Source organism: Nannobrachium achirus, assembly GCF_963921795.1.
Source record: "Nannobrachium achirus genome assembly, chromosome: 6".
NCBI lineage: Eukaryota > Metazoa > Chordata > Actinopteri > Myctophiformes > Myctophidae > Nannobrachium > Nannobrachium achirus.
This window is the reverse complement of record NC_137815.1, coordinates 52607182-52631689: the sequence shown is the minus strand read 5'-3', so window position 1 is coordinate 52631689 and position 24508 is coordinate 52607182. Positions and strand designations below refer to the sequence as shown.

The 24508-nt window shown below is 41.3% G+C and overlaps 1 protein-coding gene across 2 annotated transcripts; it reads right to left on the bottom strand.

Moving 5' to 3' along the window:
* Positions 1-8373: 8373 nt before the first annotated feature.
* On the bottom strand, positions 8374-24138 carry acad9 (acyl-CoA dehydrogenase family, member 9). Of its 2 annotated transcripts, none has more exons than XM_080727747.1 (18): positions 23917-24138; positions 22385-22478; positions 20865-20966; positions 19808-19914; positions 19176-19276; positions 18672-18750; positions 18253-18427; positions 16683-16756; positions 16479-16554; positions 16302-16372; positions 15709-15828; positions 14273-14401; positions 13365-13444; positions 12865-12994; positions 12134-12211; positions 11565-11693; positions 10558-10634; positions 8374-8736 (listed from the first exon to the last, which is right to left on the bottom strand). In XM_080727747.1, exons 1-18 carry the CDS (start codon positions 24076-24078, stop codon positions 8706-8708), a joined length of 1815 nt encoding a protein of 604 aa, XP_080583873.1. In that variant the 5' UTR covers positions 24079-24138; the 3' UTR covers positions 8374-8705. The 2 variants fall into 2 exon arrangements, with proteins under 2 accessions (XP_080583873.1, XP_080583872.1); XM_080727746.1 differs by having other exon boundaries at positions 10562-10634.
* Positions 24139-24508: the final 370 nt, after the last annotated feature.

Here is a 24508-nt window from a genome sequence, read left to right as displayed (position 1 = left end):
AGCTTGCTTAGAGAAAGGAAGGAGGGAAGGATGGATAGGAGGAGGAGGTGGAGGACAGAGCAAGTCACAAGGACACGGATAACTTTGTGTGTGTGTGTGCGTGCGTGGGTGGGTGTATTTATAGTGGAACCAGAGGTGTCCTCTTTCCCTGATCGATGAATACACAGGATGCCAACATAACCTGTCCACTTAGATGTGTGTGTGTGTGTGTGTATTGTCATGTATGTGTTTGTACATGTACAAACTACTTTACAAAAGGTGTAAGAGGTTTGTCCAGGGTCAAAGAAAATCCAGGAACAGAGGAACTGGGCCACACCAGCCACTGAACGCTTGCACAGAAGGAGGCTCAGCGTACCAAAGGAAGGCTTTATTAAAGAAGTGGTGCCATAGTTTTGTACTTTTTCTGTTTTGTATGTGTCTATGAAGTTAACATTACTCTAATAGACCACGGGTGGGGTTATAATGTGCAAATTTGCCTTCCCTGTGTATTGTTGGTTACTTCCTGAAAGCTGAGAGCCTCTGATCATGGCATGCCAGGTCAGATGATGAATCTTTTCTCTGTGATTTTAAAGGACAGTGACCAATAGGCTGTCAAAATCTTTAGAAGCAACCTTTTTTTTAAGGTTTATCCCAAGCACAGATGAGAGTTGGATATATAGGCTACTTATCTGTCACAGTCTCTGTCAATGTCCTTGTGTTTGTCTATGTGAGTCGGTGTCTTGTGAGTGGCTGTCTGTGTGTGTGTGGGTGTACTGTAGGCATGGTTCCAGCTTCCAGCTTGGCTCACCTGCCTTGTTTCCTGCCTATACCTGCCATCGGCCTCAGACCTGCTCCTAACTGACACCCCCTACCTCCCCATTCCTACTTTGTTTAAACACCCTTGTGTTGTGTCTGCATTTGGGTCCATCAGTTTTACAATCGTGAAATTATCTAATTTCTGATCTAGCATTGTCTAATGCAGGGACATTAATATTAGAATACAAGAGTTTCTTCTAAAAGCGTTATCAGACTGGTTAGTTATGGATCTCAGTAGGCACTGAAATCAGCGAACAAGTACTTTGTTCCATCTGTGGATCATACAGCCCCAAGCTTCAGGTTTTGACAGCACCAGCAGGTGCTTTATTCTACTACGCAATAATACACAGATCTGTTTTCATTTAAACTAAAATGTCTCTACACTGGAACTTATTATGACAGTGAGTGCATGGGCAGTGCGACATATCTCACAAATGTGTGGAGCAAGGGGGCATTCAGACATTCAAGAATCTGGAGAAATGGTAGTGCTGAAGGGTACATCTCTGTAATGGATGCTGCGATGATGCTGCCATGGGCATCGAGCCCAGAAGGCACTGAGGTCAATTCCATGGATGGGGAAGAAAAGCATGAACACCGGATGCAGAGAAACCAAACCAATCCAAATGAATGCTGGAAAGACTATCACATTCACTGACCAATCAAGTGCATTACACAGGAAGAGTCCTTTTGTGTGGGAAAAGCCAAGAGGAATTCAGACAAGAGACTGTCACCACCTAGTGGTCTGAACATGTCCTTACAATGATATGACAATACATCTCAGCAATAATATGCTTTGAAGTTTTACTGTACTGTATTTATATGTATTTTGTTTTATTTTTATCTTTTTTGAATAGGAATTTCACTTTAAAATACTTCTGGTATCACTTTAACATAAACCTTTTGTGGGCACCCCAGACAGTTTTTAAGTTGCTTGATTTAATATTTAGATATAATATTTCAATAGGCCTATTTGATATTCATTTATATCAGACATGCTCCCTCCTCAAATAAGCCCATTCAGTTTAACTCCATGTTAGACTAATTGAAAACACATGTCCTTGGTTCTGGTTACCAATGTGTCCTTTTAATGGATGGAGAGGCCTTGGAGATTAAGGGGAAGCCTTACATTTTCAATGATTTATTATACAGTTATAATTCTTTCCTTTGGGGAATAGCAGGGGTGCAAAATAGTAAAATAGTAGATCTACAAGCTCACAATGGTTCACAGTGCATTGTGAACTTGATTATGCTATTTTCACAATTTGTTGTAAAATGAAGTATAGGGAATGCCAGAAAAACAGCACCATTAACACAACTGCATAATCTTACAGTAGTGGCGAGCTTCCAAACCAACCCGACCCACGGGTAGGCTGGGGGTCGGTGGTAGGCCTACGTGCAAGCACGGTTTTCTTTAGAAACGATATATTTCAGGGAAGTGAAAAGCAGAGTGGCGCCACCCCGCGAGCGTTCGCTCACCTCACTCCGAGGAAAAAACCTTGTGGGGAAAAATTAATAGGTCCCCACAAGGTGTTTAGGGGTTAGGTTAAGGGTTAGGGTTAGGGTTAGGGTTAGGGTTAAAAATGAATGGAATGTCCCCACAAATATAGTAGACTATGTGTAATCTCCCCACAAAGTAGTAATTGCAAACCTGTGTGTGTGTGTGTGTGTGTGTGTGTGTGTGTGTGTGTGTGTGTGTGTGTGTGTGTGTGGTCAGCAGAGGTATTGCCAGGCCACAGACATGTCCACCTACATAGCCACAGACCGGTTTTACCACTCCAAAAATGGATGCTTGCCGCCTGGTTGCATAGTTATTTGTAAGGTTACGATTAGAGGTTAAATGTGCACATTCGGACAAATGATACTTCAGAAAACAAAGGGCCGTCTGACTGAAAAAAAGCAGGTGCACTTCCTCTGAATTCCTTTTTTGTTTAGGCAGTTAGCTATAAATTTAACTTGGACCAAAAACCACCTAGGTGGACAAAGTGGCAAAATAAAGGATGCAAGACTGGCTCGGATACATATTCTCAATGTATTGGGAGCGCTTACGCATTTCGGCCTCAGCCTTCCTCAGAGCAGATTTAAAAGTGTCCTTCTGACTAATGCCACAACTAGAGTCCTTTTCTGTCTACTTCACAAACTACCTCCATACACATATTGTCGAGCCCATGGGTGGAAACCCGTTTCGCTCGTTCATGTAGTGGGCCCTAGCAAGAGTTCCAGAGTCGGCCACCATGGAGGTATAGATGCAGGCTACAACAGCAGTGACGTCACCGTGACGTTGACTCCCAACTGGTCTTGTTCTAAAGGATACAAACCAGGGAGCAGCACAATCTTTCCACAGCTATACAAGATAATACTTGCCCAACCTGAGCCTCCAGTCATCTGTGTCTCGGACTTTAACAAGAAACAGGATTCCCAGAGAAAGTAAACTCCAATATTCATTCTAGTCTGTTACCAAGACTGACTGATGTTGTGAGCAGATTATAAATGTAATAATAATAATACTTTTTTACGTATATTGCACTTAATCTGTAGCTTCACTTAAATTAAATGGCTTCCCAGTCATCTTTTTCAGAAGATGATTTTTCCTGTCCCGTGTGTCATGACATATTTAAACAACCTGTTGTCCTGCCCTGTAGCCACAGCTTGTGCAAAGCCTGTCTGCAGGAATGGTGGAGGCGGAGTTCAACGAAGCAATGTCCGGTTTGTAAGAAATTATCTTCAGTCAACGATCCACCCGGTAACCTGGCTCTGAAGAACCTGTGTGAGACGTTCTTGCAGGAGAAGCGTCAGAGAGCTCCGAATGGGTCTGAGGATTTCTGCAGTCTGCATGCAGAGAATGAGAGGTTCAAACTCTTCTGTCTGGAGGATCAACAACTGGTGTGCGTCTTGTGTCGCGATTCCAAAAAGCACTCCAACCACACTTTCAGACCCATCAATGAAGTCGCCCTGGATCACAAGGAGAAAGTACAGAAATCACTGAAAACTTTGCAGAAGAAACTGAAGGTCTTTAATCATGTCAAAACAAACTGTGACCAAGCAGCAGAACACATTAAGTTCCAGACCTTCAAAACAGAGAGGAAGATTATGGACCAGTTTAAGAAGCTTCACCAGTTTCTACAGGAGGAAGAGGAGGCTAGGATTGCTGCACTGAGAAAGGAAGAGCTGAAGAAGAGTCGGGCGATAAAGGAGAAGATTGAGGGTCTGAACAGAGAGATATCAACGCTTTCAAACACAATCAGAGCCATAGAGGAGGAGCTGAGGACTGAACACATCGCATTCTTGCTGAACTACAAGACCACAGTGGAAAGAGTCAAGCTCACACTGCAGGACCCACAGCTGGACTCAGGAGCACTGATAGACGAGGCCAAACACCTCGGCAACCTGACCTGCAGAGTCTGGGAGAAGATGAAGGACTTTGTCTCCTACACGCCTGTCGTTCTGGACCCCAACACTGCCTATCCAGATCTCGTCATGTCTGATGATCTGACCAGTGTGAGACGTGGAGAGGAACAACATCTTCCCGACAACCCAGAGAGGTTTGACTGCTACTGCCGCGTGCTGGGTTCTGAGGGCTTTAACTCAGGGACTCAAAGCTGGGATGTTGAAGTTGGAGAAAATAGGTACTGGTCGGTAGGTGTGTTAACAGACTCTTTCCAGAGGAAGGGAGACAAAAGGGGGCAATTCTGGGCTATAATGTTGTACGATGGTGAATACACAGCATGCTCCTCTCCAGGGCCAACCACTGATCTCTCAGTGAAGCAGAAGCTGTGCAGGATCAGAGTCCAACTGGACTGGAGCAGAGGAAAGCTGTCCTTCTCCGAGCCCGATACCAACACACACATACACACCTTCACACATACTTTCACTGACCCACTCTTTCCATACTTCAATAATAATTTTACTCTACCTCTGAAGATTTTACCAAGGAAGTTCAGCGTAATTAAAGATCAGGACCACACATCTGGTTCTTAGAGGGGAATAGCACCTGCATTTTAGAACACATGAGTGACGATAGCAAAGTGGAGCAAAGTCAAGAGGATAGTGGCCAAGGCATAATTAGTCCAGCCATGACGAGATCACCAGGAATGCTGGCACCACTCGCATCACCAGGAATGCTGGTCCCTCATTGGCTGTTAATGATGACGTTGCCAGAAATGCTGGTCCCTGATTGGGCTACGGGCTTAAACACACACACACACACACACACACACACACACACACACACACACACACACACACACACACACGCAGTATTGCGCTCTCTGCTGGCGCAAGTAATGACCTAGAACAGGAGCTCCATCCAGTCCAGTGAGGAGCTCTATGAAAAGGATGCGAAGAGGCAGGAGGTTTAACCTGTTGATAGAGGATGAGGAGCAGGTCAGGACTGAAACAAAACTTTGTTTTGGTTAAAAATAGACTAAAATTAACAAAAAATACTAAAACTAACTGAAATGATATTAGGTACTTACAAAAAACAATACAAATAAAAATACATAAAAGAAATATGCAGAAAATAGGTTATTCTTTGTCAATTCGGTTAAATGAGACTGTGACCACCAGGGGTCATCAATGTGTCAGTACACATAAGACTTGTCCTTGTCCATGGCATTTTTTTGTTTTGTTTTGTTTTTTATACATAACATTATAATGTTCTTATTTTTATCATAAGATCCAATTATTACTGAATGTCAGTCTCAAGATTTTCCTCAGAATATGAAGGCTATGAGACGGTAATTTAAGGCTATAGCTCTTTGTGTGTTTCTTTTAATATTATTTTCCACTTATTTCTGTCCATGGCAAAAATAGAATTTTTACAGAAATGTCAACCAAGAGCCAGCAGGGCGATGATCCCTGGTGACCACTAATATGCACTATGTAGGCTACTATTATACACATGGAGATTGGAGTCACTCATTTGTAACACTGTTACATTGTTGTGTTTTTTTTGTTTTGTTTTTTTCTCCTAAAAACAAAAGAATAAATGTATGCCTCTTGGAGGAATGGTGGAAAATAATCGTGTGGTTTGAAAATGAGCAGACTGCAGTAGGCCTATGTCGTTATTAGACCTAAATTCACCCTTCAACTTCTTCTTTATGCATTATGGTACAAGATATAAACCAGTGGTTCTCAAAGTGGGGTCTAGGGACCCTCTGAGTTAATTGAGAGTTATAATTAGAGGTATGTATGGGTACATTTGGTTACATTTACTCTTTTATTGTTTCTTTATTTATTTTTATTTAGATAGTTCACTTTCACTTTGAATTAGGTTAGGTTAGCCTAATAGGAGGTCTACGTGGAAAAATATCCATTTGTTGTACAAAACTAAATCAATTAAAAAAATGAGCAACATTTTTTCAAGTTTTAAATATAAAAATATAAATGTTGATTCAGCCTAGAATCTCTCGATTACAGACAGATTAGCCTTCCAGAGGTCTGACTTGGACCTCATTTGCATGAGTTTTTTTTTCCTCCGGGTGTTTCGCCTTGATGGGACTCACTGTTCTTCGGGTGTTTCGCCTTGATGGGACTCACTTTTCTCCAGGTGTTTCGTCTTGATGGGACTCACTTTTCTCCGGGTGTTTCGTCTTGATGGGACTCACCTTTTTCCAGGTGTTTTGCCTTGATTTTGGGACTCACTTTTTGGGGGATTTTTTTGGTATTTTGGGACTCACTTTTCTCGGGGTGTTTCGCCTTGATGGGACTCACTTTTTTCCAGGTGTTCCGCCTTGATTTTGGGACTCACTTTTTGGGGATGTTTTGGTATTTTGGGACTCACTTTTCTCCGGGTTTTTCGCCTTGATGGGACTCACTTTTCTCCGGGTGTTCCGTCTTGATCGGACTCAACTTTTTCCAGGTGTTTCGCCTTGATTTTGGGAATCACTTTTCTCCGGGTGTTTCGCCTTGATGGGACTCACTTTTTTCCAGGTGTTTCGCCTTGATTTTGGGACTCACTTTTTGGGGGGATTTTGGGACTCACTTTTCTCCAGGTGTTTCACCTTGATGGGACTCACTTTTCTATGGGTGTTTTCGTCTTGATGGGACTCACTTTTCTATGGGTGTTTTCGTCTTGATGGGACTCACCTTTTCTCAGGTGTTTCGCCTTGATTTTGGGACTCACTTTTCTCCGGGTGTTTCGCTTGATGGGACTCACTTTTTTCGCCCTGATTTTGTGACTCACTTTTCTCCAGGTGTTTCGCCTTGATGGGAATCACTTTTTTCCAGTTTTTTTGCCTGATTTTGGGACATAATTTTTTGGGTCGGTGGGGGTGCACGGACCTCCACAACGAGGGTCTGGGGTTCCCCGCAAAACGTCTTAACAGAAATATAATATTTCCCTGTGTTCTGTTACATTTTTTTACTTTTATCAGGCTTGCTTTAGCGTGGGTACAATTTCAGCCTTAAAATGACAAATGGTGTACAAATTTGATGCAAAGTAAGACATCTTGACTTCTGTATGATCTTGCATGCATTGCCCACACACCCCAAGCAGACTCCGCCTCGACCATGGCCAGATTTGAACAAACCTATTAAAGGTATTCTACTTCATAGAGCACGGCGAGGTCATCTCACAATGCTTTCTGAACTGGAACCACGAACCATAAGTTATTCTGCTGGAAATCAGTCTTTAAAGTCAATCTTCAGTGGTCAGTGGGGCTTGAACCCACAGTCTTTGCATCATTAGCTCAGTATCCTAACTCATTAAGCTACTTGCTGCTTGAAACAAAATTGTCTTTTTTTGTCTTATTAGACGAACAACAAATTGTGGGAATTTCTCCTGGAGGTGTCAAACTCCCAAAATTCACCAGAACACTGGAAATTACATCTATGTTAATTATTTTCTGGTGGAGGACCCCCAGACCCCCCCTTAAAGGGTGGGGCCATTGCATGCCATCATACACAGATATTCATTTAGGTCATGACTGCATTATTATTAAAGATCTTACATTGCTTAAGTCATCAAATCAATTTCTGTGTGCCTACTTTTTGCAGTCATGACCCCCCACCCCCCCTCAAGAAATCTCCTGTCTTCTGACGGGCTGAGGTTGGCAGGTATGCTAGTAGACAGACAGGCCTTTATTGAACCCATGAGGGAAATTCACTTATCACGAAAGTTAGAAACAGAGGACAGATTATCTTTATTTCTTTTTTGTAAAAAAAAAAGAAGAAGAAACTAAACAGTTTAATGTACAGGGAGATTCTGTGTCCATGCCAAGCCTTACACCACACTTGGACCACCTGGGATTTGAATGTTGTATGAGCTAGTAACCGGTATTAATATTCTGTAAAATGTGAATTAACATATATACATTTAATAATGTATAAGTGTACATAAACAACATAACATAGGCTACATATGAAGATCACTCTATTGAGGGAGATATGTTTTCCTTGCATCTTGTTCAGATCTGTGCCTGTACTGCCACACTGTGGCGGTACACTGTAATGACCCGAGTGTTACAGTACTTTTAACTCTGGGGTGTTTGAGTCCTTTTTCCTCACTTTGCTGTATAAAGATAAGAAGCACTTCACACATCATGTAAATTAAAAGAACATAACTCCCAGTATTATACAACATTTATTATTTATATCAGGGCTATTAAAGGCATTATCAAAGTACATCTTTGACGTTAACTTATAAATCTGCATGAACATAGTTACAGTTATTCTTTAGAACAGTCAGAGTCAAGACCAACCATGGTATTTCAAAATGCACAGGAAAACATGGAGTGCTAGCCTAGGTTGAACCTTCTCTGTAAAAGGGACACTTGTACATAGAGTTTAATTAACACTCCAGTTGGACAGTTCAGAATGTCCTCTCCAGAGGACGAGAGACAGTTCAGAATGTCCTCTCTAGTGGATGGGAGCAGATATAGGCTCTCTTGTCCAGCACCTGCTGGGCGATCTTCTTAATGTTGGCATCGTTGTTCTCTGGTGAATCTGGAACCAACGGGACACCATGTTACAACGTATGCCAAACCTTACACACAGAAATACATTTCACTGTCCTTACTGCAAAGTCTGTTTCAACACAGTTGAACAGTCGAACAAGAGACTGTATTTTTTAACTGTAATGCTGTTGAAAAACAAGGTGGGTTTAGTAATGTGGATGTAGACCTAATGTATAACACAGACCACAGACCCATTTTTCTAGAAGACAGTACTAGGGCTGTCACGTTTATGACATTTTACAAGACGATTAATTGTTGTTACACAAATAACCGCGATTAACTATTTGTGTTTTTGCAGCTGAACAATGGAATATATGAATAAAAGTTACATTTCTGTTTGGCGTTGAAGTTGCACAGGGCACCTATGACAATTAACCTTAATATATAAAGAAATGACTGACATATTGAATAAATGTATACTTAAAACCAGTAAGACTCTCTAAATTGGGAGATAAGCAACCGTCAGGTCGCATACACAAACTTTAGAAGGCAATGGTAGCCAATCAGGAGGGAATATGGGGAAATGGGACAGATCCATGTTGATGACATGACTTTAGAGATACCGTGTGCCACTTTACGTGATTTTAGGGCGAAATCTGATTTTAGGGCGAAATATGTAGGAGCAGTGTCCAAAAATGTGTTTTAAAAAAATCGGCCAGATGGTGGCGCTAGATGGGACAAATGCATTTTGATGACATGTACTGTAGAGACTGTGTACGGCTTTGTGTGATTTTAGGGCAAAATCTGTAGGAGCCGTGTCCAAAAATGTGTTTTTAAAAAATCGTTAGCTGATCCTTATCTGATCTACACGCACATGTTTTAAAATATTTGAAAATCTATGAACAATTTAACATTTAGTTAGTTTGTTCGTTTATTTATCTCAGTCAATACAGAAAACAACTAGAAGCAGTGCTCTTCCGAGCACAGGTCTCCACCAGGCCACACAAATCGGCCTGTTATAGCGCCACCATGAGGCTGATTTAAAAAATGTGGGGCAGAGGTTCTGAATTAGCATCCAGGGAGTGTGTGTGCTCAGTTTGGCAGCGATCGGGCCAACGGCGCCGGAGATTAGCTGGTAACAACCAGGCCACACAAATCGGCCTGTTATAGCGCCACCATGAGGCTGATTTGAAAAATGTGGGGCAGAGGTTCTAGATTGGCATCCAGGGAGTGTGTGTGCTCAGTTTGGCAGCGATCGGGCCAACGGTGACTGAGATTAGCTGCACACAAACTGCGAGGACACACGGACACACGGACACACGGACACACGGACGGACGCACGGACGGACGGAGGGGAAAACATACTCTCCCTCAGCCTTCGGCTGGTGGAGACAATAACAATACAGAATACATAGAGGCAATAAGATGGAAACGATTATGACGATTATGCAAAAATAATTGTGATTATCTCAAATAATTGTGATTAGACGATTTTGTAATAATCGTGACAGGCTTGTACAAAACCACACCATAAAATGGACTAGAACGGCCAATATTAGTTAGTATCTGCAATTGTGCAACTGATGTGTCCTGACTTTTAACCACTGTCAACCTGACGTCCCTATTTTTGGCATGTCATTATATTGCAAGCTTGTAGAACTGCTAATTGAAAAGTTAAGGATGGAACTTAAGGTTAAATAAAATTCAGTTAGGTTGCATTTATTTGTAGTAATTTGAGATTATTTATTTGTTTGCCCACAAGTTACATTTCTCAAATAGAAACTTTAATCATTTCTTTTCACAAAATAATGGTAAAAACATGGGTAATCGGTGGCCTAAATCGGAATCTACATTGGAACGCCTGTTGTACTCACGCTTCTGCAACTGTGTCATCAGATAGTTGTTCTTGAAGAACGCCTCAGTGCAAAATGTATTTGCAAGCAGCACCTGGACGATGGGAGAAAAAGCAAGTTAACTCAAAAAAACTGGAAATGCCATAAAATAGAGGCATTTAGAAAAATGACACACAAGAAAATTCAAAAGATACTGGCATATGAGGTTCCAAAGGAGGACTGTAGGGTAACGTATGTGTGTAATTTATTGGAAGAAAATGGGAGGATTAGCCTAGTTCCAGACCCTGAATCGCTAGCCACGCCCCTTTACTTTTTTTGTTTTGGCGATTAAGTGAAACGAAATGTCAATTCAGGCTGAGTGTCAGGCTATGGGAGGATAGCTATTTGGTCAAATTTGTATTAGCGGCAGGTAAGAAAACCATCACAAGGAAATGGGGTGAGGTAGTTGGTAGAGGAAAATATACGTAATGGAGAAAACTGACAGATGTGTTTTTCTGATATTTCTTTTTGTCTGTAACAAAAACAAAACAATAAAACACATCTATTGCTGAATCCTAGCAGTCTGCACTGCGTATCGAGCTGCTTTGGATAAGAATGTCCGCCAAATACCTACAGTGCAAAAGTGTAAGTTGGATCTCGGTTTGACATGGGCCATAATCTCTATGAAGCAGCTTGGCTTCCACAATAGAGATCAGATGCATTGAAGTTTAAATAATTCACAGATTCAGATCTAGGCAATCAATAGATGAGCAAAACATTATTAAAGCACAAGCAACACATCTTTCCTACCGTAGTTACAGAATATTTTTGAGTATCTTTTCATCAGTCCCTGTGCTCTTGTTAACACATTGAGTGCTTTTCTGGAGAAAACTGGTTCTCTAGGTCTAGTCTGCTGTGAGACCAGTTTATCACATCACAAGAGTAGTTATTTTTAGTGTGCGTGTGCATGTGTGTGTGTGTGTGTGTGTGTGTGTGTGTGTGTGTGTGTGTGTGTGTGTGTGTGTGTGTGTGTGTGTGTGTGCACCTCATGGTCATGGTCTCTCAGTCCTATGCTAATAGATCTTGAAGCTCTGGACAGAACAGCGGTCATGGCGTACAGGTTGATGAGAACATCTGCTACTCTCTTCAGCACCAGCTGCTCATCTACGATGGTCTGACAACACAAAAGATGAGGGAATTAATAAACACACCAGGATCAAGTCCAAGATCCACAGATCCCATAGCCTATAGACAGGGATGAGGACTAAAAGATCCCATAGCCTGCGGGGTATGCAACCACAGATCTCCTAGCAGGCTGTGGCTAAAATGTTAATAATAGGCTTAAATTAGGACAAATAACAAAATCAGCTTCCTTTCTCCCTGCCAATGCCAATGATCAATGCAAATTTGTGCAAGTTCAGATCAGCTGGTCAACCCACTGAGGAGAAGAACATGCACCTACTGCACACCTGACAGATTGTGAAATGAAACTGAACATCTTTTCATGTACGGAGCGAAAGCTTTGATTGAACAGGAACTAAAAGTTATGTGGCCTTTTCCTCTTCCATCATAATACATTGTGAGAAGTAAAACAAAACAAAACAAAACCCCTACCTTTCCATATCGATAGAGCAGGCTCTCTGTGGTTGTACCAAAAAAGGCAACATTCTGTTCCAACTTCTTTGCACTGTCCTGTAAACAAAGACAAAGACATGTAGCAAAAGCATAATCATTTATGTCGGTGAAACCTCATATGTCCAAAACTGTTACTTTTCAGGATTCAAATTCAAAAACAGCTAAATTAGCAGATCTAAAAGCTCAAGACGTGTCGCTTCACACCTTCTACTGTTGATGTTTTATTTTGTGTGCCGCTGTAGTATGATCAAGTAGGGCATTCATGTACGAAAAAACACAAAACGTTAGAATATGGATATAAGAGGTTGCTGCCCGAAAGTGTCAATGACGGTGGAGTAGGGACGGTGAGAAGGGGATGGGACTTTCAGAGACATTTATAGAATTAACAGAAATTCACTTCATATTGCATTACTGTGATACTTCTTAGGATCATGACTTGTATGTTTTGTATTGTTTGTATTGTATATATTATTATTTATTTCTGTTAATAGTTTTATTGTGTTTTTCATATGTATAACTTTTGTTTTTGATTGTGTGAAAAAAGAGCATGCATTGTTGCAGGTATACATACTTTTATGTATACTTTTGTATATTTATGACTTAACGTAATTTGCTCAAATAAAAAACATTTGAAACTAAATGGGTTCAAAAGGTTGGGGACCCACTGCTCTTCACCACCCAGACAGACATATCAGGGATGGATGTCTTACCGCCATGCTGGGATGCACCACTCCATCCTTCCCCGTCAGACCCTGATCCACGCTGCCTGCTCCCATAGAGTCCTTGAGCTTCTTCCCCAGCATGCCCAGAGCAACACCGATATTCCCCTTCTTCATCTCCCTAAAGGAACACAACATGTACAATAAAAATCTGTAGCTACTAGCTACAATGGAACATCCTGGCATCATTCAAATCTGGCAATGTACAAAATGAATGTGAATAGAAAGAGTCCTGAATTTGCACACCTACTTACAATGACAGGTGCGTAGGAAAAAAACAAGAAGAGGTAGAATTCTTCACTTACACAGATTTTATTTTATTTTTTAAACAGAACAATGTTTCAGTCCAACCGACTGTCAAAGATGATGGTCAGTTTTCTGCATTAAGAAAAAAATAACTTTTGTAAAAGCGTGAGGGGGCTTCTACCTACTTTTAACTCAGACAAAGACTCTGTTTAGTTTAGTTTAGTTAACAATTAGCACATCCTTACTTTATTTTCCCCGTCAGGATCTTGCCAGCGTACTGCATTCCAGTCAGAGCGATGTACATCCTGAGGATTTCATTGGTCCCCTGTAGAAACAATCAATGCACATTACATTAGTGGTTCTCAACCTTTTCAGGCTGGTCCCCCAAAAGTAATCATATTTGAACTGGAGAGGAGTTGATGCATTACTTTTAGTTTGACTAAAAAACATTTTTTTTTTTTACAATTCAAAATCTTTGCCTCATTCTTATATTATTAGACAATTGTTTTGTGTTGTTGTTGTTGTTTATAGTATCATTTGTTGATTACTTTTGATTCAGTAATGGCCTTTTTCTTTACTTTTTAGGTATTAAAAAGTCTTACAATTCCTTAAATTGTCACCCACATCTGGGGACCCCCCAAAATCATAAAGTTTAAATATGATCTGTGCCAGGAACTCCGGGGGGGCTGGGAGTATTTCCACCACGGAGATTAGGCTTTCAACACCTTAAACCCGCCTTATATTTTGGTTTGTAGTGAAAGTGCATTATACAGTATGTACTAATCTGTATCGACTGATACGCAAGATACGGTATGAGTATCGGAATCTGTAAGAAAACAATGTCATCAATAAATGTCATCAAATCTCTAGTAAACATGGAGTTTGAAGCTGAATGGAGCTTACATTATGTGAAAGGGGGACTGTCAGTCAGTAATGTCAGTCAATGAGCTCAACATGCTGCTGACAGTAGGTCAGTAGGTCCTAACCCATTCAGGCCGGGAACACATTTTAGTGTATGGGAGGGGCTTACAGTACATGTACAGTATGTAGCAACATATTTGTTTTTGTAGGCTAATTTCTGATTTAGGCCTAACTATAGATTAGGCCTAAATGGGTTTTAATGTCATAACTGTGTTGTGCTGAGCAATGGTACCTCAAAGATGAGCAGGATGCGACAGTCTCTCAGGTAGCGCTCGTATGGATAGTTCTTTGTGTAACCCAAACCCCCAAGGACCTGCAGAGCCTCACTGCAACAGATCCATCCTCCTTCTGAGCTGAACACCTGTAGAAACATAGGACAGATTAATGTGATCTAAACACCTGTAGAAACATGGGACACAAATGTGATCTAAACACCTGAACACACACATGTCTTAACTGTTCTGCTGCCGTTGACAGTCCTCACCGTCATTGAAAGGGTTAATACCATGGCGCCGTTGACGGTGAGGACTGTGAATCTTACTGTATATACAGTAAAGATATTATCACTTACTGTACGTCGCTCCGGTCCCGCCCGCATCGGCAATGTCCGCGATTTGTTTACAACGCACGTCGGGCGTGCACGCGAAGTGAAGCTCCTCCATAGTAAATCCATTGAGAGGCCCATAAAGAAACTTCAATAACTCATAAAAGACATTTGTATACAAAAAGGGGGCTCCACTCTGCACACTCTAGACACGGGATGCGCGCAGCCATGTTTCCCTTCTGGACCCACACTGTCATGTGACTAGATGACGTAATCGTTGCCGTCAAGTGATAATCCAAAAAAACAAAAACAACCCCCTTCCAGCCACAGACATAGAAAGGTAGACGCCTCTTCCGGCTGGGGGGTGCTGGTCCAAGACTCCTGGCAAGCCTCCCAATAACTCTACGCAAGCCTCCAGAATTCTGAGGCGGGGCTATTGGGAATTCTGAAGGATGCTTCCTTGTGCGTCACAGAATGGGAAGCTCGGTAGTCCAATCAGATGCAGGACTGGCAGGACTCCCTCTTTCCCATTGGAGGGGGCAGAGTGCCTTCCGCAGTTTCACAGTTATGCACTTCCGCCAGAGGTGTTTGACCAGTCGTGCTAATGAACTGCAGCGGCGGAGGAGGTATCTAGCTTTTTATATCTGTGCTTCCAGCCCTTCAAAATAATAGCGGCGGCCTATGGAGGAAACGGCGTGGCACCGAGGCACCAAGCAACCTTCAGATTAAGAGGCACTAATTGTGTTAAGGGGGACACACACCGGCTGCAGACGGTGCGCGTAAAAACAGCCGCCCCCATTATTTTCAATGAACGTACCCAAACCGGCGGTGTGAGACGCGCGCAGGCACGCGTTCACGCCTCGCCCGCCACTCCGATTTCCTTTTTTTTTTACGAAAGTAAACCATCTTAGTTTCGTTCAGATCACGTGACTTTTGGTGCTGATGGGATCATTCACAGACTGTGGACAAGCACCCTCTATGCTTCCATGCCTAAATAAGGATCTGACGAGCACTCGCCGTGGCAGCATGAGCCTTGCGTAAAATGACAAACGAACTTGTCACCGGCGTTCAAAAGAGTTGATGTCATGATTCCGTGAGCAAGGTGTTGAGCCAGGGGTTCTGACCTTGACCATGGCAGCTTCCAGAGAGCAGTCAGGAACACCTGGCCTGTCCATCATGCCTGCTGTCAGGTACGCCATGCTCTCCATCACAAATGCATTCTGGGCCATCACCGCAAACTTCTCCTGCAACACACACACACACACACACACACACACACACACACACACACACACACACACACACACACACACACACACACACACACACACACACACACACACACACACACACACACACACACACACACACACACACACACACACACACACACACACACACACACACACACACCAAATCATTGCAAACTCCTCCTACGATGAGTAGAAATGTTATGCTACTAGATTTCCCACATTCTTTTTTTAACCACTTAACCCTAACGTTCCTATTCTGGGGCAAAAATCCTGAAAAGAGTAGATCAACAAGCTCATTGTGAGCTTGTAGTATAGGTTATTTTCTGCAAAGAGATTTGGTGTGCAGAGGAAAAAGTCTAGTACATGGGGACTACGTACTGTCAATACAGGGTGTTAAGTGGTTAAATGCCTTTTTTATTCCTGTGTGGTTGAAACAAACATTAAACATTATGAACTTGCCTTACCTGAATCATGCCGAATTCAGTCAGTTTCTTGTTAAACTGCTTTCTAGTTCCGGCATATTCAGCTGTCAGCTCTACAAAAGAGACAGATCAGGAGAAAAAAATACAACAACATCTAAAAACCTAATTATTACATTGTTCATTAATTAATGATTTATGAAATGGATACATGGTGTTTACCTATGAGTTTCTTTATCATTCCTGCCCCAGCACTGCCCATACTGAACCTTCCCGAGTTCAGGATGTTCATAGCAACCTGGCAACAACAAATAGGAGCTCATTAACATTGTCCAAATCTCACAGTTTCATACTGTATGTGTTGGTGTTCATATTTATTATTATCGTTGTTGTTGTTATTATATTATTATTATTATAATAAGATACCTTGAATCCACCACCAACTTCTCCAATGACATTCTCCACCGGTACTGGCACATTGTCATACGTTACTTCACAGGCTGGTGATCAAAATAAAAAAATACAATGTTATTAAGCATAACACAGATAACACCAAACACTGAGAATACATTTTACTCAGGAAGGGCCATTCACACCAAGTACTAAACTTCTAAAAATATGTTCGGTAACGTTATTTTGCGTGATCATTTCTTCCCTTCATTAACACCAATTGACCGATCGCTATGCCCCTCCTAAAGCCGTCCTTGTCCAATGCCAAGTTAGCAACAGGTTACTAACGCAGCTGACTTGGCAAGCTGCCATGGCGGCGCGCATCGGTGTCTGGCTGCTAGATAGAGGTGGGATTTATGGTTCTTTGAAGTGAACCGGATCTCTGAGATCCGTTCCTTTCAAAGAGCCGTTCAAAAGACTGGCTCATTTTAGTTACTGGTTACTTTGTAGATTTTGATTATGATTGTAAATCACTTCCACCCATAGGCCTATACATTTTGGCCAATACATTTCTGGCATTTGAAAATAGGTGATCTACAAGCTCACAATGTGTCACGTTGCGATGCATTGTGAGCTTGTAGATCGGCTATTTGCAAATGATTTTTCTACATTTTACTCATTGGAAAACCTGTGAAACAGGACATTCTGCATAATGAGTACGTTCTAATATTGGTACTTTAAGTACATTTTGAAACCAATACTATTTTACTTTTACTCTAGTACATTAATAACATTCCAAACTTGATTGCAGTATTGATATGTTTACCTAAGTAAAGACATGTAGTACTTTTCCCACCACTGTTCATTAGAAAGGAACGGCTCCCTACTGTGAACCGAATCATACCGTTCATTTCAAAGAGTCGTTCAACAGACTCGATTCGTTCGCGAACGTCCCACCCACTCGCTTCCGTGTCACAAACACTGAAACAAAAACAGAACGGATTGCACTGACCTACACAAACCCACGGGAATAATTTAGGAGCACTTCATGAGAAAATATAACTGGTAACACTTGTGTACTGTATGTTAATCTGACTTTAGTATAGGCTATTGTTTTCTTCCTGGACGTGCGTTTGTTTGTGGCAGGTTAGTCTGCAGCTGGGTGCTATTGCTGCACGCCGCCATGGCAGCTTGCCAAGGCACCCGCCTTAGTAACCTGTCGCTAAACGTGGCATTGGGCAAGCACGGCTTTAGGAGGGGCATAGCGATCGGTCAATTGTTATTATATATTATTGTGAAAGCACCTTGTAAGGATCGTGCATTTGTGGAATGAGCAACACATCTACATTAACTCCATGCTTTAAGAGCAGTTGAAATTCGTTTTTATACAGTTTTGTATCCTGTTATGCTTATTTTTGTTTATGACATTGATTCTTCTAGTTCCAGGATTTGTTTGTTTGTATTGATATCGATTTTCTTTTTGTTTTTTTGCACTATTTTATTCTTTTATGCATTTTTGCTGTCTCTAGGAGATAGGAGAACAAATAAAGCAATCTTGAACAAATTCAAGGTAAACTGAGGATTTTATGGTGCGTAGTTATCTTACTGTTGGATCCTCGGATCCCCAGCTTGTCCTCAGGCTTGCCACTGATGATACCGCCGTACGCTCGCTCCACGATGAAGGCAGAGATCTTGTCCTTTTTCACGCCGTCCTTGTCGACCACCTCCGTCCTGGCAAACACCGTCATGATGTCTGCCATGCCGCCGTTGGAGATCCAGATCTGACCAAGAAGCACAAACACAAAACGACAACGCGGAATCAACACCTTGCAGAGTTCAAGGCAAGCAATATCCAAATCATTTCCATGTACTGTATGTGATGAGGCCCAAAGCAAATTAACCAAAACTACATGTGAATGATTAGATAATAACTTACTAACTGTATTGGGGGGAGAGAGAGAGAGAGAGAGAGCTGGGGGAAACCCTGATTGTCCCAAAGCAGACGCCAGTGAAGCAGTGTCTCACCTTGGAACCGTTGAGCAGGTAGTGAGTCCCGTCTTCAGACAGAGTGGCACGGGTCTGGATAGAGGCCGCATCACTTCCACTGAAATGATCACCAGTGAGAAATAATAATGAGAAATAATACTCATTGTGTCTGTGTGTCATACAAGAAATGCAGACAAACGTTCCAGCACCAGGTTCTACAAGTGTCTTCAAAGTTGTTCAGGCCAAGGAACCCTTAGCGGAGATCTAGGGTTGAAATACATATTGTATAAACGTTTGTTGCAGATTAAAAGATTTCCCCCTCTACACCAAACCTCTTTGCCTGAAAATAAGCTTGTAGATCTGCTATTTCCGGCTAATGTTCCCCTCACAATAGGGATGCTAGGGTTGCTAGTGGTTCATAAAAAAATAAAATAAAAGTCCTATCACACAAACATTTGACATTTGGCCCTGTAGTAACTCCGAGGACACCTAGGGGTCTCGGAGGACCCCCTGTTGAAGACCCCTCTTCTAGATTTGTCTTACCTCCCCGGTTCAGTCAAGCAGAAGGCTGCTATGTGTTCTCCTGAGGCCAGTTTGGGCAGATACTTCTGCTTCTGTTCTTCACTCCCAGCTATCAAAATACCCTGGAAAACACAACATTTGACATTACAGTATATTACTCCCAACCTCACTTCAAACTCACATAGCAGCATACATGCTAACAAGAACTATGGTTCCCTCTAGCCATGAGTCCTGTGCATGGCAACATGGGCAGACACATTGAAATCACTAAACCAGTGGTTCTCAAACATTATTTGTGACAAGGACCCCAAAATGAATCTATTTATTTGGCCGTGGACGCCCCAATGAAAACATTTTGTGCCAGAGAACCCCAGAAGAGAGGATTTGTGTTGAAAGAAATGTATAAATGATTCAACATTGCAATTCTTTTCCTGAATTTTTAAGATGTGAACTGTTCACATCTGCTATTATTTTAAAAGCCAAAGTATAGAATAGAATATGGTGGTTTAAAACGAAAGTTTTAAAGTGGCTAAAATGATAGTGACCCTATATTAATAGATTTTTCTGGGGGACCACCAGTAACCTCCCATGGAACCCTGAGGGTCCCCGCACATAACTTTGAGAAGCCCTGCACTAAAGGAAAGCAGGTTTACCTTCAGACCGATGGCTTGGTGAGCAGCCAGTGTGACAGCGATAGATCCATCCAAAGACGTGATCTCTCCTAACCGGGCATACATAGTGTTGGACAGACCAAGACCACCTGCAAACAAAACAAACAATCTGTTATCCTTGATGTAAGCTTCTAAATAAATACATGGGAGTATATAGCCTGATTTATACTTCGTTGCACGCGCCGTCGCCGATCTACAAGCTCACACCAGCTTGTAGATCGGCTATTTTCGACAATGATAATTAATAGAGCGAAAACAGAAAAGACACACGCCCTGAGGGACTCCCGTCAACCATATAGTTATACCTTTCAATCCAGGAAAGCATAAGTGTCATTTTAGATACCGTTGCCTATGGGCAGAAACCACTTATTTCCATAGTCTAACCTTTCGTCTTTTTCGTAAATCAACGTCCTACTTGATCATACTACTGCGTCACACAAAAGCATCAAAAGTAGCAGATCTGAATCGTGAAAAGTAACAGTTTTGGACATAAGAGGTTTCCACCCGACAGAGGCAATATATAGCAGGGTTTCTTTAAGTGGGTGCTGATGTGCCGTGACGCAAGTCCAGGGTGCCTCAGAATATACTAATATTTGGAATTTATCAACTTATTTATCAACTTATTTAACCACTTAGGAAAACAGACGTGAATTGCACTGTACTTGGTGCGATCTTTTTCAGCCTACAGTACGCTACACCAGGTAAAATAGCAGATCTACAAACTCACGTGTCATGTTGTAAACTTGTAGGTGCACCAAACGCCAAGATTTCAATTTATTTTTGAACTGTCCAAATGGAAACAGATTTTCCTCGTCACATACTGTATCTTAGAGGGAAGGATTTACATACTCAACATAAATTTAAGGTAAAGTAACAATGTAATTCACGAGTGCTGTGGATGAAAAATATATTTACAGGAGTGCCTTGAGCAAAAACAATGGTAATAGAAACATTTTATTTTCATGTTTTTGGGGAAAAAAACTTTTTCAGAAAACCTAGACCTCTGGTCTAAATGGGTTTAAGTGGTTAAAGGTCTTACCATACTCCTCAGGGACCTGGATGCCGAACAACCCCAGCTCCTTCAAGCCGTTCAGGGTCTCTTCAGGGATCTTAGCATCCCGGTCGATCTTCGCAGAGTCCACTGGAAGCAAACAACATGACTGTCACGTCAACTACTAGTCTAGACTAGGACCACTACTACTGGGCCATAATACCGGTAATTACAACTGGTCCATAGGAGAATGTTAAAAAAAAAAAAAAAAAAAAAACAATATACAGTATTATTGTTTGCACCTTTGCTATATGCATCAAAAATATGTTTAAATAGTACCTTAAAGGGATACCTGGCTAATAAGCCTTATACTGCATGCCTTAATTAGGGGTGGGCGATATGTTGATAATTATCGTTGAGACGATACAAGGTCTCCACGATATGCCTTTTCAGAGGTATCGTATATATAGTGATACAATTGGGGGAGCCATGTAAAAAATCCTGTTTAATCATTAATACAGAGATGCATTGCCGAATTCAATTTAAACCTGCATTTTGGTCTAAATCAGTAGTTCTCAAACTTTAAAATGTCAAGGTCTCCACTTAACTCCGACAGTATACAAATGAAACCAAATGGACCCGTAAGGTTTCATTTGTATACTGTCAGTTACATACTTGTAAATTTCAATTTAGACCTCCCAAAAGGAACCCAGAGTCTAGTTTTCGTCAAGTAACTTGAAAATTAACCATAAAACCAATGTGAAAAATAATCGTGATAAAATCGTGTATCGTGATACAGCTTGGGAAAATATTGTGATATTGTATTTTTCCATATCGCCCACCCCTAGCCTTAATCTGTTATAATTGCACTCTACAACTAAAATCAAAAATTAAATACAACTTAAACATTTTATTTATGTTAGAAATAGTTCATCTTTTACTCAAGCGGGAAGATGCTGGTCGCAAGTTGACCATGTCATTTGTCCATGTGTGGTCCAGCCCTCTGGAATTTATTGAATGCATGTGGAAATTAAAATCAATGTAATACTACCAAAGGTTATGAGCGTCAAATCAATATCAAATTCTAAGTATTAAATACTTTGTATTTGCACATGCATTCCATACATTCCATAGACCACACATGGACAAAATGACAAAATATGATGAGCATGAATGATGAATATGAACTTGCAACAGGCATTGTCCCTCTTGAGTAACAGATGAACTGTTTCTAAAATAAATGAAATATTCAAGGTGTTATACATTTTACATTTTAGTTACAGAGGGCAATTAGGGATCTTAGGGCTCTTAGATATTAGGATCTCTGGCTAATAAGCCTTATTATTCCATCAAATTAAAGGGGTCCCTGGCTAATAAGCCTTATTAATCCATAAAATTAAAGGGGTCCCTGGCTAATAAGCCTTATTATTCCATCAAATTAAAGGGGTCCCTGGCTAATAAGCCTTATTATTCCATCAAATTTAAGAACATTTTTAAAAGGTGTAGTGCGGAGAAAAGGGGCTTGAAATGAACTATACGGATGGATCAATGGAGGGCTTCTCTCTCACCCTCCTCGTTGAAGAACCTTTCCACCGGTGCCACAAACTGGTTGATCTCCTCCAACTCCTCACTGGATATTTCTGGGTAGGGAAACACCTCTGCCTGGAAGACAATCACATTGATTAACAAACAAATCAATCAAATGTTAATCAATGTGATTGTCAAAAACACACTCACAACACAAGGCGTGTTGTTGTGAAACGTGTCTGTCTGTCACAATTATAGTACTTGTTGGAAGTGACAGTAGCTGTTCTGCACAGAATGGCTATTATAAACCATAATACTCTAGTACTCTCCAACCCTGCATTGACCACTTCCAAACTGGCATATCTTTTAAATACACATACATATATAAACAATCATCATAGTCACAACACAGGGTTGAAGATCTCTAGACAGGACCTCTGCACCTTGGTTTTATGACTGTCTGGCTGACTATCACAACTGACTGACTGACTGACCTACTGACCTACTGACTGACTGACTGACTGACTGACTGTCTCTCTGTCTCAGTTTTTTATTGGGAGTTTAGTTGGGAGTCAATTTAATGCATTCACTTTGTCAAAGGTCAAAGTAACATGTACACGTAGTGGGGTGTGGTTTGCCTTTGTGTCAGCACACAGTCATGGCAAAACCTGTGCAGCAGGATACAGTACGTACTGTATGTGAGGAATTTACTGCGATGTCTACTAGTAGTCTATTTTATTGTATGGTTATTTGTTTCCTTCTTTTTACCCCCATTTCTTCCCCAATATAGTCAGTCACTATGCCAATTGATTCCTCCCCACACACATTTGTGTGTTGTCACTGCCGGTCACATCGTACCCCTAAAAGCCCTTGGCATCCATGCAGTGATATAGTCATAAGTGAGGAGCCCCCACCAATACCAGGAGGACGTAGAGCCTTCCTTGTCCTGTTCCACCCGCCCAACACTCCCTGCTGACAGGTGCCACCCCAGTCCATAGGAGTGTGTAATTACAAATATCATCCACAATTAATGTTATTATTACCTTCAGCTGTGTTGTGTACCCATCAACAATGTGTTAATCTCGTGACACAGCATGAAGCATCTCCTCAAGTACGTTTCTAAATTTAGCTGACCTCATAATTTACTCTCTCTCTCTCTCTGTGTGTGTGTGTGTGTGTGTGTGTGTGTGTGTGTGTGTGTGTGTGTGTGTGTGTGTGTGTGTGTGTGTGTAGCAGCTCTTGTTTCTATCATAACGCAAGTTGTTACATTATGTCAGCCAAAAATGGGCTTAAAATGTCCACAAAAAGTGTCCTAGGATCTAAATATGCTTCTGTCTTTATCCAGAAGAGAGAGTGTGTGTGTGTGTGTGTGTGTGTGTGTGTGTGTGTGTGTGTGTGTGTGTGTGTGAATTTAATTGAATTGAAAATTGAATTGATTCAATTCCATCAATCAATTATTGCAGTTTCCATCAACAGCAATACATGTTAATAGATATAGCTAATTTATCAATATGCATTGCATACAGTAATGATCATTATTATCATAATAATACATCATTAAAATAGAGCTTACCTTGTTGATTTGACCCAGGAACAGCTCTTTAGCATAGGCTAAATGTCTGCTTGTGGATTTAAAAGTCCTCCTGTGCAGCTGTGCATGAACGGCGGTGTGTTTCACATGACAACTGAATGTCTGTAGTCGTTTACACACAAACCCAAACCTGTTTATATTCATTTTTATGTATTGTTATTGATATTCTGACCTGATATCAACTCCACCGTCTGTAGCGGGACCTTTCGCCTACATCTGTCTCATGATGATGACATCAGATAATTATACACACGTTAAGTAACCCACAGACGCTGGGAAACAGCGTAGCCCAGTGGCGAAGTTGAGTAATGGAAAGAATCCATGTTCACAAGAGCTGTTATTTAATAGGCCTACTGTATTTCAAATTCACACAATGAGATTATATTATACAGTGGTGGAAAAAGTACTCACATTGTTTACTTCAGGAAAAGTACAAAAGTTGTGGCATCAAAATGCAGCCCACTTAAAGTACCAAAAGTAAAAAAATAGGCTACTCATTATGCAGAATTTCCCATTTCAAGTTTTCAAATGTAGCCTATAAACATCTTTTGAATATAGCAGATCTACAAGCATT

Coding starts and splice junctions, on each gene's coding strand:
- acad9 (XM_080727746.1), bottom strand. CDS start 24,078: ATGAATATAAACAGGTTTGGGTTTGTGTGTAAACGACTACAGACATTC. Junction 16,373..16,478: donor AATGATAAAGAAACTCATAG/GTAAACACCATG, acceptor TCTCTTTTGTAG/AGCTGACAGCTGAATATGCC. Junction 11,694..12,133: donor TGCTCTATCGATATGGAAAG/GTAGGGGTTTTG, acceptor TTGTGTTGTCAG/ACCATCGTAGATGAGCAGCT.